Source organism: Lissotriton vulgaris, chromosome 8 (assembly GCF_964263255.1).
Source record: "Lissotriton vulgaris chromosome 8, aLisVul1.2, whole genome shotgun sequence".
NCBI lineage: Eukaryota > Metazoa > Chordata > Amphibia > Caudata > Salamandridae > Lissotriton > Lissotriton vulgaris.
The window spans coordinates 686,077,537-686,091,845 of NC_141696.1; the positions used below are offsets into that span (position 1 = coordinate 686,077,537).

Consider the following 14,309-nt stretch of genomic DNA (forward strand, 5'->3'; position numbering starts at 1 on the left):
CCATGAGGACCAGGCCGGATTCATTCCCAAGCGAAACACGACCATGAACATCCGCAGGCTGTTCCGTTTGCTAGGAGACCCACTCGTGGACGCCCCATGCCCGGTAGTCCTTTCAGTGGATTTGGAGAAGGCCTTTGACAGCCTGGAATGGGACTACCTGCGCAATGTACTGCTGCGGTTCGGCCTAGGGGAGGGCTTCGTTAGGTGGACTACGGTACTGTATGCCTCGGCGTCGGCCAGGGTGCGGGCAGGTCCGCTGATCTCCTCGCAATACCCGGTGGAGAGAGGCACGAGGCAGGGTTGTTCACTATCCCCGCTTCTCTTCGCGCTGGCGGTGGAGCCACTGGCGCTGCTGCTCCGGTCGGGGGCCCACTTTAACGGTTTACGGACACCATCGGGCCCACAGTATGTCTCGCTGTACGCTGATGACCTGTTGCTCTTCCTTGAGGACCCGGTTGCTGCCCTGAATGGGGCTGCATCGGCGCTCACGGCATTTGGGGAGATCTCGGGCCTTCGGGTGAATTGGGCCAAGACCTGTCTGTTCCCGGTTCGCAAGGGAACGCCCAGCCCCGACATCAGCAGGGATATTAGGTGGGAACCTGACTGCTTTAAGTACCTGGGGGTGTACGTCTACCACGACCCGACTGACCTCCTGGATGGGAACATTGCTCGCAGCACTCGCGCGCTGCGTGGTAGCATGAACTTCTGGGCTACTCTGCCGCTCTCGGTGGCGGGGCGGATCGCCCTGCTTAAAATGGTGGCGCTCCCCCGGCTGCTATACTATTTCCGTGCGTTGCCGATTTGGATCCCGCCGGCCACCTTTCGCCTGTTACGATCAATGGTGGTGGGATTCCTCTGGGGTTCGGGCCGCCGGAGAGTGGCCCTCAAGACCCTGACGAGGCCGAAAGCTGAGGGTGGTCTTGCGGTGCCAGACTTCGAGAAATATTACTTGGCAGCGCAACTACAGACCTTCACCCAGGAGGTTGCCAGAGAGTTCCGAGGCCCAGAAACCGGGAGGGGCACAGGGATGGCTAGGCATGTTCTCTCCTTCATCGCACTGCGACAACGTCTGGCCTTGCAGGACCTGACGCTCGAAGAGAGGACCATTCGACTATGCTGGAACCGTGCCTACGCCCGGGGACAGTCTTTAGTTTAGTTTAGTTTAAAGGAGTTTGTAGAGCGCATGGTAACACCTCCCGGCGTGTCCCCGCGCTATAGAGAAAGAAAGCAGCAGCAGAGGAAAAAAGAACGAGCCAGTTCACACAGCAAAGAGGCAAGTTTTCAGCTTCTTCCTGAATATGATTTCATTACTCTCCAACCTGATATCTAGAGGCAGGAGGTTCCATTGCCTGGCAGCTAAGGTGCGAAATGATCTGCCACCCATTTTAGCTTTTTTGGGGCAGGTAGTTTTAAGTAGACCCATTCCTTTGGATCTAAGAGATCTGTTAGGTTCATACACAGACACCAAATCAGACATATATGCCGGAGCTCTGTGATGAATTATTTTATGGCACCAGTCGCGGCTGCCATATGCACCCGAACTGCCTCTGGGTATGCTGACGGCCCTGCCTCACGGCGGTAACTGGTCACGTCTAGCGGACTGGGAGGATGCGGGTCTGCAGCTGGTGGGTGACCTCTACGAAGACGGGGCACTACTGCCCTTTCGGGAGCTCATTGACCGCTTCGATGTTCCTCGTGGCGACTTTCTTTTGCACACGGCCTTGGTCCGGGCGATTCAGGCGCACTGGAAAAACGGACTGGAGGAACCTCCTACATCTCAGGTGTGCCAGTATGTTATGATGTCCGCAGGAACGGTCAAGGCGGTCACTTGCCTGTATGGCAGACTGATCAACGAGGGGTTGACCCCCCTCACCACCTTAAGGACCCGCTGGGAGGCGGACATAGGGAAGGAGATCCCGGAGACGACCTGGTCACAACTCATGAGGCGGGCCTGGAAGGGCACGCGCCACGCCCGCTTTCAATTGGTCCACTTCTATGTACTCCATAGGGCATATTTGACCCCGGCGAAGATCCAACAATACTTTGCCACGGACTCTGCGGACTGCCCCAGGTGCCGTGCGCCTGGAGCAGACCTCCTCCACATGCTGTGGTCTTGCCCGGGGTTGTCCTCCTATTGGCTCGAAGTGGGGGATACCCTGAAGGAGGTAACGGGGCGGTCCTTATCGGTTGACGCGGCGGTTGGCTCCTACACTGGTTTCCGCATACCCCCAAAAATAAAATTTCTAGTAAATTTATCGATCTAGGGCTTCTCCTTGCCAAGCGGGAGGTGACCAGGAACTGGAAGGCAAGGGTTGGTCCAACGGGGGTTCGATGGCGCAGCGAACTTTTGAAGTGGGCGGCGGGGGAAAGCACACTGCGATACCAGCTAGCTAGGAGACAACACAACGAGAAGGCGCAGGAGGCAGCGCTAGAATGGGAGACATTAGTGCAGGCCCTCAGGGATTATTGCGCTTCCAGCGACTCCGAAAGTGAAGATGCAGCTCGACCCGAGTCCCGATAGGCGATTGTACTCTACATGTCTGTAGCATTTCCAGGGGTTTCTCCCATGGATCCTTCTATATCTATTTCCATACACTGATGGCGGGGTTGGGGGGGGTTCTGCCTAGTTAATAGTTTTTGTTTTTTTTGGGGGGGGGGGTTCTTTTGCCTTTTGTAGGATGATTTAGAAAAGCAGATGACGGACTGTGGATCATTTGGACCGGCTTCGACCTCCTATTGAGTCCCCACTGGTGATCGCCGCCCGACCTTCGGGTTGTGGGCTGAATGGCTGTGTAATAGAATGTCTTGCCGAGGGGAGATGGGATGTGTTCTACTATTTTCAATTGAATTTATAATGCTGGTCCACTTTGTAAAATTTTTACTAATTCCTGCAATAAAAATATATTTAAAAAAAAAAAAACAAATGACTACATGTTGTTGTTTTATACTTCTTATTATGCTGTACATAATACCACTTGTGAATGTTACGCATTCTAAATTTTTGCTCAGCATATTTTTCTCAATAAAGGAAAGTTGAACGTTACTGGGGCTATTTGATAAGCACCAAAGGGAGACCAAGGGAGACCCTTGCAATAACATGCAGTTAAGAAGGCACTTGTCTTTAAATGTTATTCTGTAAACAAGTTTGGCACTCAGTACTTGCTGTTCTCCACCGAAAAGCTCTTGAAGAGTGAAATACATATACCTGAGGCAAAGAAAATGAAATATTGGAAAAAATGTATAGTTATAAAGCTTTGCTTCAGTGAAAGAACACCTTTGCAAAGATGGACCTTAGTCCCCAAAAAGCACTGGGCGGGTTATTCAGCGTGTTATTCTGGACTCCACAGCTGAAGGCAATTGATGAATGTCAATCCAATTTTTGAGCGTGGCCACTTAGAGGATTTTGTTGTGTATAGCGGTTCCTGGGGCCAGTGGCTTAGCGCCAGAAGGAGATGCACCTTGCAAGAACAGGCTGTTTGATGAAGAGTTAAGAAGGCGCTAGTCTTTAAATGTTCTGCTTCAAAAAGTGAAATGTATGTGAGTGAGGCTAATACATGAAATATTTCATGTCCTTTTCCATTTATTTGCTAATTACAAAGCTAGAATTATATAGCAGCTTTGAGGACTATGCATGTCCCTTTTCCAGGTAAAAACGTTTACATTAGTAGAAAAGTGGAATTAAACCAATGCTGTGTGTTATGACCAAAACGTTTTTTTGCATTCCCAAGACTTGAAGCCAGAAAGGTAAAACTCCTCAGCAAAGAGTCATAGCACGCCGTACGGGTCACTCTGGACTAAACACTAGTAAGAGTCTAAAGTCTGAGTAATTGCCATTCGCATCTGTGCTGTGACTACTGGCATTGACGTGGCCTCGTACACTAGTTTTGTCTGAAGGATTTCTGTCTTGATCTTGCATGTGTGGTTGGATGATTTTGGCATCATGCGCAGTGTCATGTAAGACCAAAGATGTGATCTGGTAGGACTGCAGCAAACATTGTGTGCCATCCACTTGAGCCATTGGCATAGAAAGGCGTACTGGATTTGTTTCCATACATAGTATTGTGTGGAGGATTGGAAGTTAGAACTTTCATATGATTGGAAGATGCAGCAGTTATGTGGTGTTGCCAATGAAATAGGGTGCAATATGAGGTCAGGGTTGCAAGGGCTCAAAAAACATCTTGCAAACGAGCAGGGGGGCCATGTTGCATCACGTGTTAGAAGTCCAAAAAGACCTAAACAGACATGGGGTTGCTTGCATTCTCATTTGGAGGGTACCTGGCCTCGAAATTAAAGGTGACTGTTGTGACTGGACTAGCAGAAAACTACCTTGTATATGGCTGTTTCTGTACAGAGGAGAACAATAGGCAAACAAGCATTTGCAAAGCAGTCGGTCTCGCCTTTGCAACCTTATATGTATTTAGCTATGCAGCACATTAGCCATGGTGTTGAAACATCTACTGTTCTTTCACATGGAGGGAAAGTAAGCACCAAACTGCGTGACACGCCAGGTATGGGAACACATGGAGAGAAACATTGCCTTTCAGTGGGAAATGGTATAGCCCAAAGCTCTGTTTTTAATATAAAATCAGGGCTTTCGGTGGTCATATCACTGAAAATACAAGATTTGAAAAAAATATTACTGTCTAAGGGTGCTCGTGGAAGAGACAATTTCGATGGACTGGAATCTAGAAAATGCTAAAGTGATTCTGGTATGCTACTGACCTCTGCTGGTCGTTTTGTATCAAGAAAGTTAAATAGAAGCAGTTGCCAGAAAAAGGAAAAAACAAAGTCTCCCAGCAGAAAGCATTTCTGGTATTTTACTGACCTCTGCTGGTCATTTTCTATCAGGACAGTTAAAAAGAGGCAGTTGAACAGAAAAAAAACTGTCCCTAAGCAGAAGCAGACAAGTAGGGCTGATCTCCAAAGCCCACAAAGTACATACACATCTAAGTATATAATAAGTATAAACTAAAGTATATACAAGAGATCTCGAATGCTTGACCTAAAAATGAGAGACTGAAATGTAGCCCAAGAAAAAGCCTGTGACGCGGATTAATTCAACAACATAGATCTAATTCAAGCTCTTTGTATTGTACTCTACTCTTCATACTCCAAACCTTTTGATTGAACAGAGGAGCATATTTATGTAGGTTTTGTGTTGCCCTTGCGCCACGCAAGGGGCACAAGGGCAACACAAAATCTACATAGGATTTAACAAGCGTGGCAAGGCATCCTTGCACGGGCCTGATTGGCTTGATAATTCCAGAATAGCGCAACGCACACAAATTGCTGCATTGTGTTACTCTGCATCAGGGAGGCGGCATTCCATGTGTTGAGGGAGGGTGTTACCATGAATTCACTTATAGATTTTGGCGCATTCCCAGATCTACCATTAAGAGTAGACCTGGGAATGCATGAAAAGGCATGCCTCCCCAGCTTAGGCGTAACACTGAGCAATACCTTTATTACTTCTCCTTACTTCCTGTTTCTATGTGTGCTGCATTATGCAGCACACATAGAAACAGGAAAATGCCTCAGAGGATTGTTTTTCTGCAGGAAGGTGTCCAGGCACCCTTGCACCATGGTACAAGGGTGCCTACGCTGGCGCTACGCAGCACATTGTGCGCCAGCGCTGGGAAATGACAGGAATGCGCTGTATATTGTTCAGTATGGCACATTCCTGCCATTTCTCTATCACACGGTTCAGTGCAGCAAGGTGACTTGCGGCGCTGCGCTGCATGATATCTTAATTAATATGCCCCTTAGTTTTGTGTGTGTTTCTAAAGAGTATTCTTTGGCCCAAGAATACCTGCACTCCCCCTGCGGAAGATAGTCTTTATATATAGGTACGTAAATAGCACAATCTTTGTTTAAGTGTTACTTGTTTGGATGTGACTTTATGTATGTTTGTTTTCTGTTTTAGTACAATATAATGATTAAAGCTCTAAGATACACACTGACAAAAAACGTATTTTTCATAGGACCGACATGCAATCACGTTATGAAGGAATTCCTTTTTCTCCATGGGGAAAGTTGTAGCCCACACCACGAACTTCTGAAAGTGGTGTGAGGACAAAACCTATGATGAAGCTTGCCATCCAAGGGTGAGTGAGGGTTCCCCTCCTGAACAGCAGCATGTACCAATCATAACAGAGACACTAATCATTCAGATAGCAAATATGGGCTTTTCCACGCATAAACCACATATACAACTTTGTTCCTGCATAGTTTGTATCCACCTAATATGTTAGCCAAAAGTAACTGCAATCATCTTCAAAAGGAGATTTTTATGACCCTGCTAGAATCTCATGTGGCTTTGGGATGGGTAGAAAGCTGGGGGCTATGTAGGCAGGGGTCTCTTTCTGGTAGGGGGCACATAAGTCACTAGCTAGTTCAGGGGCATTTTTTGTGTGGCTGGCAGAGCTTAGGGCAGGGTTAGAGTAGTTATGGCAGGAATTCTCTGTAGACTATTAGAGGCATAGAGATCAGTTCATGTAGTGTGGAGGGAAGATTTCTTAGCCCAGGGTGTTTTTACATTAAAGCATAGGGCATGTCCCCACAGCAATCCATCTGCTCGCCCCTACTTGAAAAGTGAAGAGGGCGGAGGTTCTGCCACCTCTGGATGAGGTAGCGGCAGGGTCTTCAAGAGAGAACTAAGTACACTCTTCATGGGATGTCAGGCTGTGTGCGGTGAAGAAGTAGGCTGTTATAATGGAGGGTGGGGGGTCAGGACCAGCAGACACTATAGAGTACGAATTTGAAGGTAGGGAACTGGTGAAGGTGGAAGGTGAAGAACAGGCAATCAGGATGGAGGAACTGCACAGCAGGAACTGGCATATGAGGTTGCGGTACCCGTGAGGGGACGTAAGATGGCGCTGTTCCATAGGGCATGCTCAGCCCCAACTGATGTGCCTACAGGTCATGGAATTACATCAAAGCGAGCCTACAGGAGGCAAGGGAAAAAGAGGAAGTATGACAGGCATTGTTGGATGGCCACAAAGGGGAAGAACACTCTTGTTAGGTGAGGCTTTCCTTTGGAGCAGTGGTGTAGATGGCCTCACCAATGAGGAGGCAGAGTGGGGAAGCAAGAAGGATGGTAAACAGGGGCAGAATTAATGGGGAAAATAAAGAGAACAGTGGATGGAAGAGAGTTATTACAGGCTAATTACAGCAGTGTGGGAAAGGAGGAGGGGGTATATAGAGGAATGAGAGGCCAGAGTAGGGGACACAAGGGTCACAGAGAAGGAGATTAAGATAAAGAAATGACTAGGGAATACTAAAACTTTGGTAGCATTTTTGATGGTGTCAACTAAAGACAAGAAATGGAACAGGGAATATGTTGAAGTATTTAAGGTATTTCAGAGGTAGGTGAGAACTAAGGTGGGTTCCAGGGATTAGGATTCTGAGCTGTCAAAGAGACCGGAGGGCCCTGTCACTCCTGTGAAAATGACAGCAGCATTTTTAGTATCAGTGTGTACTGTGAGAAGTACCTAGATCCTTGTGTTGCACTATTCAAGTACATTGATGTAATGAGGAAGGCCCAAAAATCATCTGTTGTGGGTTCGGTCTGGGTTCTTTATGTTGAAGAGCTCTGGTGCACCTTGCGGAGGATGCACAAGGAAAGTGGGAGGAGTTAGATATGGATTTATTGCTGCAATACGTGCGTAAAAATGTTGTTGATCATATTGACCAAATGGCTGACGAACAGGTAAAGAATAGAGGCAGGCAGGTTTATAGGTTGTTTTGGAACTTAACAGAAGCTGATTATGCTATTGGGTGGATGGTTCTGTGTAGGGAGTGGAAGAGGGGTGGATGGTAGGAAGAGTTCAGAGTTCATGGAACAAGAGATGTAAGGATGTTATTAAGCTGAATTAAGCAGGGTATTTAGAGAAAGGAAATGCTGTTGCACTTTTGTAGAATGTTGAAGAGCAGTTATTTAGGGGTGGGGGCGTAAGGGGTTAGGTTTGAAATATGTATAGTGAGGTCTTAAGATTGGTTTGTACTGTGAAACACAGAAGGTTGTTGATTATTGTTATGCACATCGATATCATTACAGTAGCCTTTTTGACAGATATTTTATTGTGAATAGTGGTTTCTGAAGTATGTCACCTCACCAGATCACATGTGAGAGCATGCTCTTGTAACAAATTAGAGTTCCAATGCACCATGTTAGACCTGACATCCTTGGCATGGTATTTCTCCAAACGTTTCACCTTCACTTCTGTTTTGCTGAATTAATTTTTGTTGGCATTAGGACTCTGTGTACCTTACCATCGCAAACCAGTGCTAAAGTGCTTGCGCTCTCTCCTTCAAATACGGTAAAATTGACCTACACCTAATTTGCACAGTAAATTTACTTGTAAGTTCATAGTAACTGCTACTACATGTACACAGGGGCTGTTAAATAATTTCTACCAGTGGACCTGCAGCACACAATGTGCCACCTACTAAAGTAGACATTTAAAACGTGTCTCAGGATAGCCACTGTAGCCTGTAGTGCAGTTTTAAACTGCTAATTTGAACTGGCAAAATAAACCTTTTGCCAGGCCTAAACATTCCTTTTGAATACTGACGTGTCACCCCAAGAGTAGACCCTAAAGGCTTACAGGGCAGGGTGCATTGTATTTAAAATATGGGACATATGTAAATACATTTTACGTGTCCTGGCAGTAGAAAACTCCTTAAGGTGTTTTTACTGTTGTAAGGCCTATCTCTCCGATTGACTAACACTGGGTTACCTTATTACATTAATAAGTAATAACTTTGGATTGGGAGCAGACAGAGGTATGGTGTTTACACTCAAATACATTGTAAATTAAAATCCTCTTTAATGGCAAAGTTGGATTTTAAGTTATAATTCTGAAAATGCCACTTTTAGAATTCTGTCATTTTTTTGTCCTAACCAATTGTGCCTCCAGGCAATGTCCTAGGTCACAGGACTGTGAATGGCTCTGTTTTTGGGGTTTGTGTATTGCATCCAGAAGGTAAAACAAAAGGTACTAAGGTGTGGAAGATGTGGACAGGCTCAGCCATCCTGGGATGATGAATTGGAGGAGCCATATCCAGTTCAACTTACACTTCAGAGGGCTTTGCCTCCTGCACATACAAAGGAATCTGACACCAGGCCAGTCCTGTCTTTTGTTACCTCAGACAGATTGGAGCCTTGACAGGGGAAGGGGGAAACACTTTCTATAACAATATTTGAAGGTTGTACAGGCAGTCCCCCACACAAAGGCTGGCATCAGAGCGACTTTAGTACACTCCTGGACCTGTGAAAGTTACTGAAGAAGGAGTGCCCCGCAGCTAAAGGACTGCCCTACCGCTTGAAGGACTGTCTTGCGGTCTGAGAAGAAAGACAGGGCCTGCTTGCCTTGATCCCAGTCTAACTAGAGTAACTCCAAGGGTCACCTGGCTGACCACCTGTGTGAGCTAAAGGAACATAAAAAGCTTCCGAGCCCTCCCTGCAAGTTCCCAGCTGACCTGCTGCAACTGGACCTGTTTGAGCCCTGCTGGCCTCCCCTGGAGTGAGTCCCACTCCCCAAGAGGTGCCTGCCCAGGTCCTGGACCCTTGGCTGGCATCAGAATGTACTCCTCTGCTGTTTTTTAACGTTTAATATATGCGTGCATGTAAATAGATACATATGATTGTATGTCTTTTTTTAAATGAGTGCTGTGAATGGGTGTGTGTGTGCGTGTGCTTGTGAATGGTGGATGTATGTGTGCCCCTTGGGAATGCATTGAGGTGTGAGTCGTTGTGCATGTAGATGGGTTAGTGTATGTGTGTGAATGGCTTGCTTTATTGGACCAAGAAAAAGTCCTGCAATCGGTGTGCGTGGGTGCTGCAGAAAAACGTGTAATTATGGCATATAAATGGAGCGAGACTCTATTACACCACGTTAAAAAAAAATCGGTGTTAAGGGCTTTAGAGCCTCTCCAACAGATACATGTAAATCCTTTGCTTTAAGAATTATGCAGCATACCCTCACACTGACATATTTCAAACTCATGTTCAAGAACAACGTCAGCATTCGCTGGACCATGGGTTAAACGCATCAGCCAACTGAACTTATCCTTAAACTCACAGTGGCAGAAAGATTGCCTTTGCTTACCTGCTTCAATGCATTCTGGAGTCAAGCATAATTGCTTCGAATTAAAGTTTATGAAGCCTTGGCTCACTGCAAAAACAGAAAACAAACAGGTCATTTATATCACTTAAGGCCTGAACCATTTACGATGTCATAAAAGCAACATTTCGCAAACGTTCCCTCTGATGTTTAGTTTTACCCCAGCACCAAATCTTTGCTCATTGCCTGCATATTTCTAAATACATTCCACTGCTTCTGTACATCCGGGGAATGTGATGGACTGAAATGCACTACTGGCTTCGACAAGCTATTTGAGATGAGTGAAGTGCGTACCAAATGTGGAAGTGGGGGAGGGATGATGGCAACCTTATCCAGGGGACAGTCATATGGATTCTGTATGTGACAGCATTGATGTAGAATGCCGCAGCGTTTAACCTTTTAAAGCGGCTGAGATTGTTCGTGCGGGTTGCTCTGCAGATGAAGTGCGACATACAAATCTGTGCGACCTTTGGGCTAAAACGAATTACCTATTAGTCCCAGAGCAACTCAGAATAGAAAATACGTTTTGCTGGCCCCTTTTTTATTTATGGAGGGCCCTATTTATGCAACTGGCCCCCACACCCAGCGATGTATCTAATGCACCAATTACCGCTTTCCAGCAGGGTCCCATGAGTTATACTCAGGGCTGGGCTGGCCATGACGGACATTGGGCGTTTCCCCTGTGGGTGGAGGCCTCGGGGCCGATTTTTATTACCTAACTGGGGCGATGTTCACCTTTCGGGCAGCTTTATTAAAGGTTTGGACGGGACACTAATTACAGCAGCGAAATACAATGAAAATACAAACCTAAGCGCAGCCGAACCGAGCAGCCTGAGACTGACTGAGCAGTGAGGGGGTTGGTCCAACAAAATGTGCCAGGGCTGCTCTTGGCTCTTAGTCCTACCCTGGTGGTTATACTAAACAGAAACCATAACATGCAGACTTTGCATATACACTTGAAATTTGAGGTTGAAATAATGAAGATTGGAGCTAAACAGCATGTGTCTGTGAACCTCTTTATGGGACTGCACTGTTTAAAAATCTCAGAAAAGAGGAAGATAGAGAGATCACTGTAGACGTCTTGGCGTGACCTATCGTTTTATTCCCCTTTAAGTATCACCAGGCTCTCCCACACACTCATCATAAAATCCTCCCTCACACTCCAGACTGCGATTACCATTTGCATCAAAGTTCTATACACAAATGCTCTCCCAAGAACTTCACACCACCAATAAGACCCTCTGTTAAGAAGAGCCGAATCCAAGTAAAGATGGAAACAGGATTTATTTTAAAATGACAGTATCACCAAAAGACATCCAGCTGTAACGCAACCCAGCTTCCAACTGCCCACAGAACAACACAGCGCGGACCCAGAGCTCTAGAACATCAACAGAGTAGAGCCGAGGTCCGTGCCAATAATTAATATATAATAACAGGCTACTTACCAACATAACACATCTTCCCCCCTTAAACCAAAAAAAAAGCTAAAAATAAATAAATTATGAGTATAATTTATTTTGAATCAAAGTTATAAAGTCTGAAAACCATGCAGGTTTTTTACGTAACCGTTTAGAACCAAAACAATTCTAATTTTCTTGAATAATATCAGAATTGAAAGAAATAGAAGGTACATCAGCCATGTCATGATGTTCTATATTAATGTTACAGCCATTACTATTATTGTTAACCTCAAAAAGATTATCATCTGCAACATCAGTAAAATCACATTTTTTTCAGAGTAACATGTTCTTCTTTGTACAATTTCCTGTTACCTTTAAGTGCAGCAATCTTGTTTAAATTCCAAACTTCCCCATTAGAAAGTCTGACAGCATTCTTCAAGACTTCTTTTACAACAAAGGGACCCATAAATTGACTTTCACCTTTTGGTGCTTTCCATGGTTTCTTAACTTTTACGAACATACCTACTTGTACAATAGGATCAGATTTAGAACCTCTTCTTAAATCAAATTTGTGTTTGTTAACAATATGAGTTTTCTCCATTCTTTTCTAAACCTTATCAAGATCAACCTGACATTTGGAAGAAGAAATTAACCAAGATGGATTGATTTTGGGTCTTGGTAATCTACCCCTCATGATTTCAAAAGGAGCAAGATCAGCCATATTGTTTGGAGTACTTCCACACTGTCTTCATTACCTGAATCTCCCATTTTCCATCGTCAACACCAAACATTTGTATTGCACCTTTCAAAACCCTATTGAATCTTTCTATAATACCATTTCCACTCGGATTATACAAAGAAGTGGTACAATGTACAACACCGGTCTTCTGAAAGTATTCTTTAGCCTTATTGGATAAAAATTGTACCCCGTTATCAGTAATCACACGAATAGACAAGCCTTCCTCAGTGAAAACCTCATCAAGAAAAAGTAAAACATTGTCAGTATTGACCCTATCTACAACTTTTATGACAGGCCACTTTGAAAATAAATCATTGGCAGCAATAATGTACTTGTTCAAAGGACCAATAGGACCCATAATGTCCATTGCAATAGATTCCCAAGGACCATTAGGGACAACATGACCATTCATATTAGGTTTCAAAGTCTTCAAAGATTTATCAGAATTAGCACAATAAAAACAGTCCCTGACAATGCGCTCAACAAAAATATCCAGACCAGGCCACCAGAACAGTCTTTTGACTGATTGTTTAGTCCTGATAATACCATGGTGACTCTCATGACCATGTTTCACCACAATGTCGCTCATACCGGAAGGAGGAACTGCTTTATCACCTCTCCAAATGTTGTCATTAGAAAAAGACAACTCATTTCTTACTTCCCAAAAACTAACTTTTCAATTCAGAAGTAAGCTTTTTCTTATTGGGCCAGCCTTCAATTATATATTTCTGAACAACTTGTAACACTTTGTCTTTTGAAAACTCAAAATTCCAATCTTCACTTTTGATAGGTAACACACCATCATGATATCATGCACAAGAGCAATATGAAATTCATCCAAGGAATTCTGAATGCTTTCTTTGAGAGGTAATGGAAGTCTAGATAGAAAATCTGCTGTGACATTATCTCGAACAGGAACATACACAATCTTATAGATAAAATCCGCAATCTCATGGACATACGTGCAATTCTAGCTGATGCCTTAATCATACCATCAGTAGTGAGCAAACGTACCAAATGTTTTTGGTCAGACCTGATTTCACACTCTTTTCCTCAAACAAAAACCCTAAAATGCTCCAACGCCCATACAACAGCTAAGGTTTCCCTTTCAATGGTAGAGTATTTCATCTCTGTTGAAGATAAAGCTCTAGAAGCGTAAGCAATTATAGCTTCACCCCCCTTTTCATTTCTTTGGGCCAAGACAGCTCCCAATCCTCTTGAACTGGCATCAGTAGTAATAATGTAAGAGAGATGAGGATCAAAACTGTTAAGAGCAGCAGCATTTCCAATGGCTGATTTCACATTAACAAATTCTTTTTCACATTCAGCATCACATACAAATGTATTCTTGTTTTTCAACAACTGTCTGATATTAAATACTCTACAAGAAAAATTGGGAATGTATTTGGAATAAAACTTAGTTAACCCCAAAAATGACTTAACATCATCTTTAGAAGTTGGTGAAGGTGCAAGTTGAATGGCCTCCTTGAGATCAGGTTTGGATTTGATACCCTCTTCACAAAGCATATGCCCAAGGTACATAACAGAGTTGACACAAAATGTACACTTAGAGTGTTTAACCATAAGGCCATTAGCAGAAAGTTTACTAAGAACCACCTCTAAGGTTTGATCATGGGCAGACTTCTCGTCTCCAAACACAAGCATGTCATCTTGGAAACACACTGCATTTTTACAGACACCAAAACTATTGTGCATGATGTGCTGAAATAGAGCAGCTGCAGAGGTGAGCCCAAACGGCATTCTCTTAAATTGAAAACACCCAAAAGGTGTAATGAATGCAGTGTATTTCTTACTATTTTCATCTAAAACAATTTGATGATACGCTGACGATAAGTCAATACAAGAAAAAACTTTTGCTTTATGTAAATGTAAATGTACAGGAATTTATACAGCGCAAATCACCGAGCGGTTTCTAAGCGCTTGCTTAGGGAACCTGTCCTGGTATTCCCCTGTGAGATAACCCCGGCAGGGTATCCGCAAGGTGAAAGCCAGGCATCCCACCGCGAGGGGCTGTTGTGGAGATTA

At 44.5% G+C, this 14,309-nt stretch overlaps 1 protein-coding gene across 1 annotated transcript in view; it reads right to left on the minus strand.

Annotated features, from left to right (window-relative positions):
- Positions 1–14,309, minus strand: part of PHEX (phosphate regulating endopeptidase X-linked) — a 1,438,972-nt gene that overhangs the window by 1,328,447 nt on the left and 96,216 nt on the right. The window contains exon 2 of the mRNA XM_086934549.1: positions 10,110–10,175. Within this exon, the coding sequence (XP_086790675.1) occupies positions 10,110–10,175 (66 nt within the window). The remainder of the gene's footprint in view (positions 1–10,109; positions 10,176–14,309) is intronic.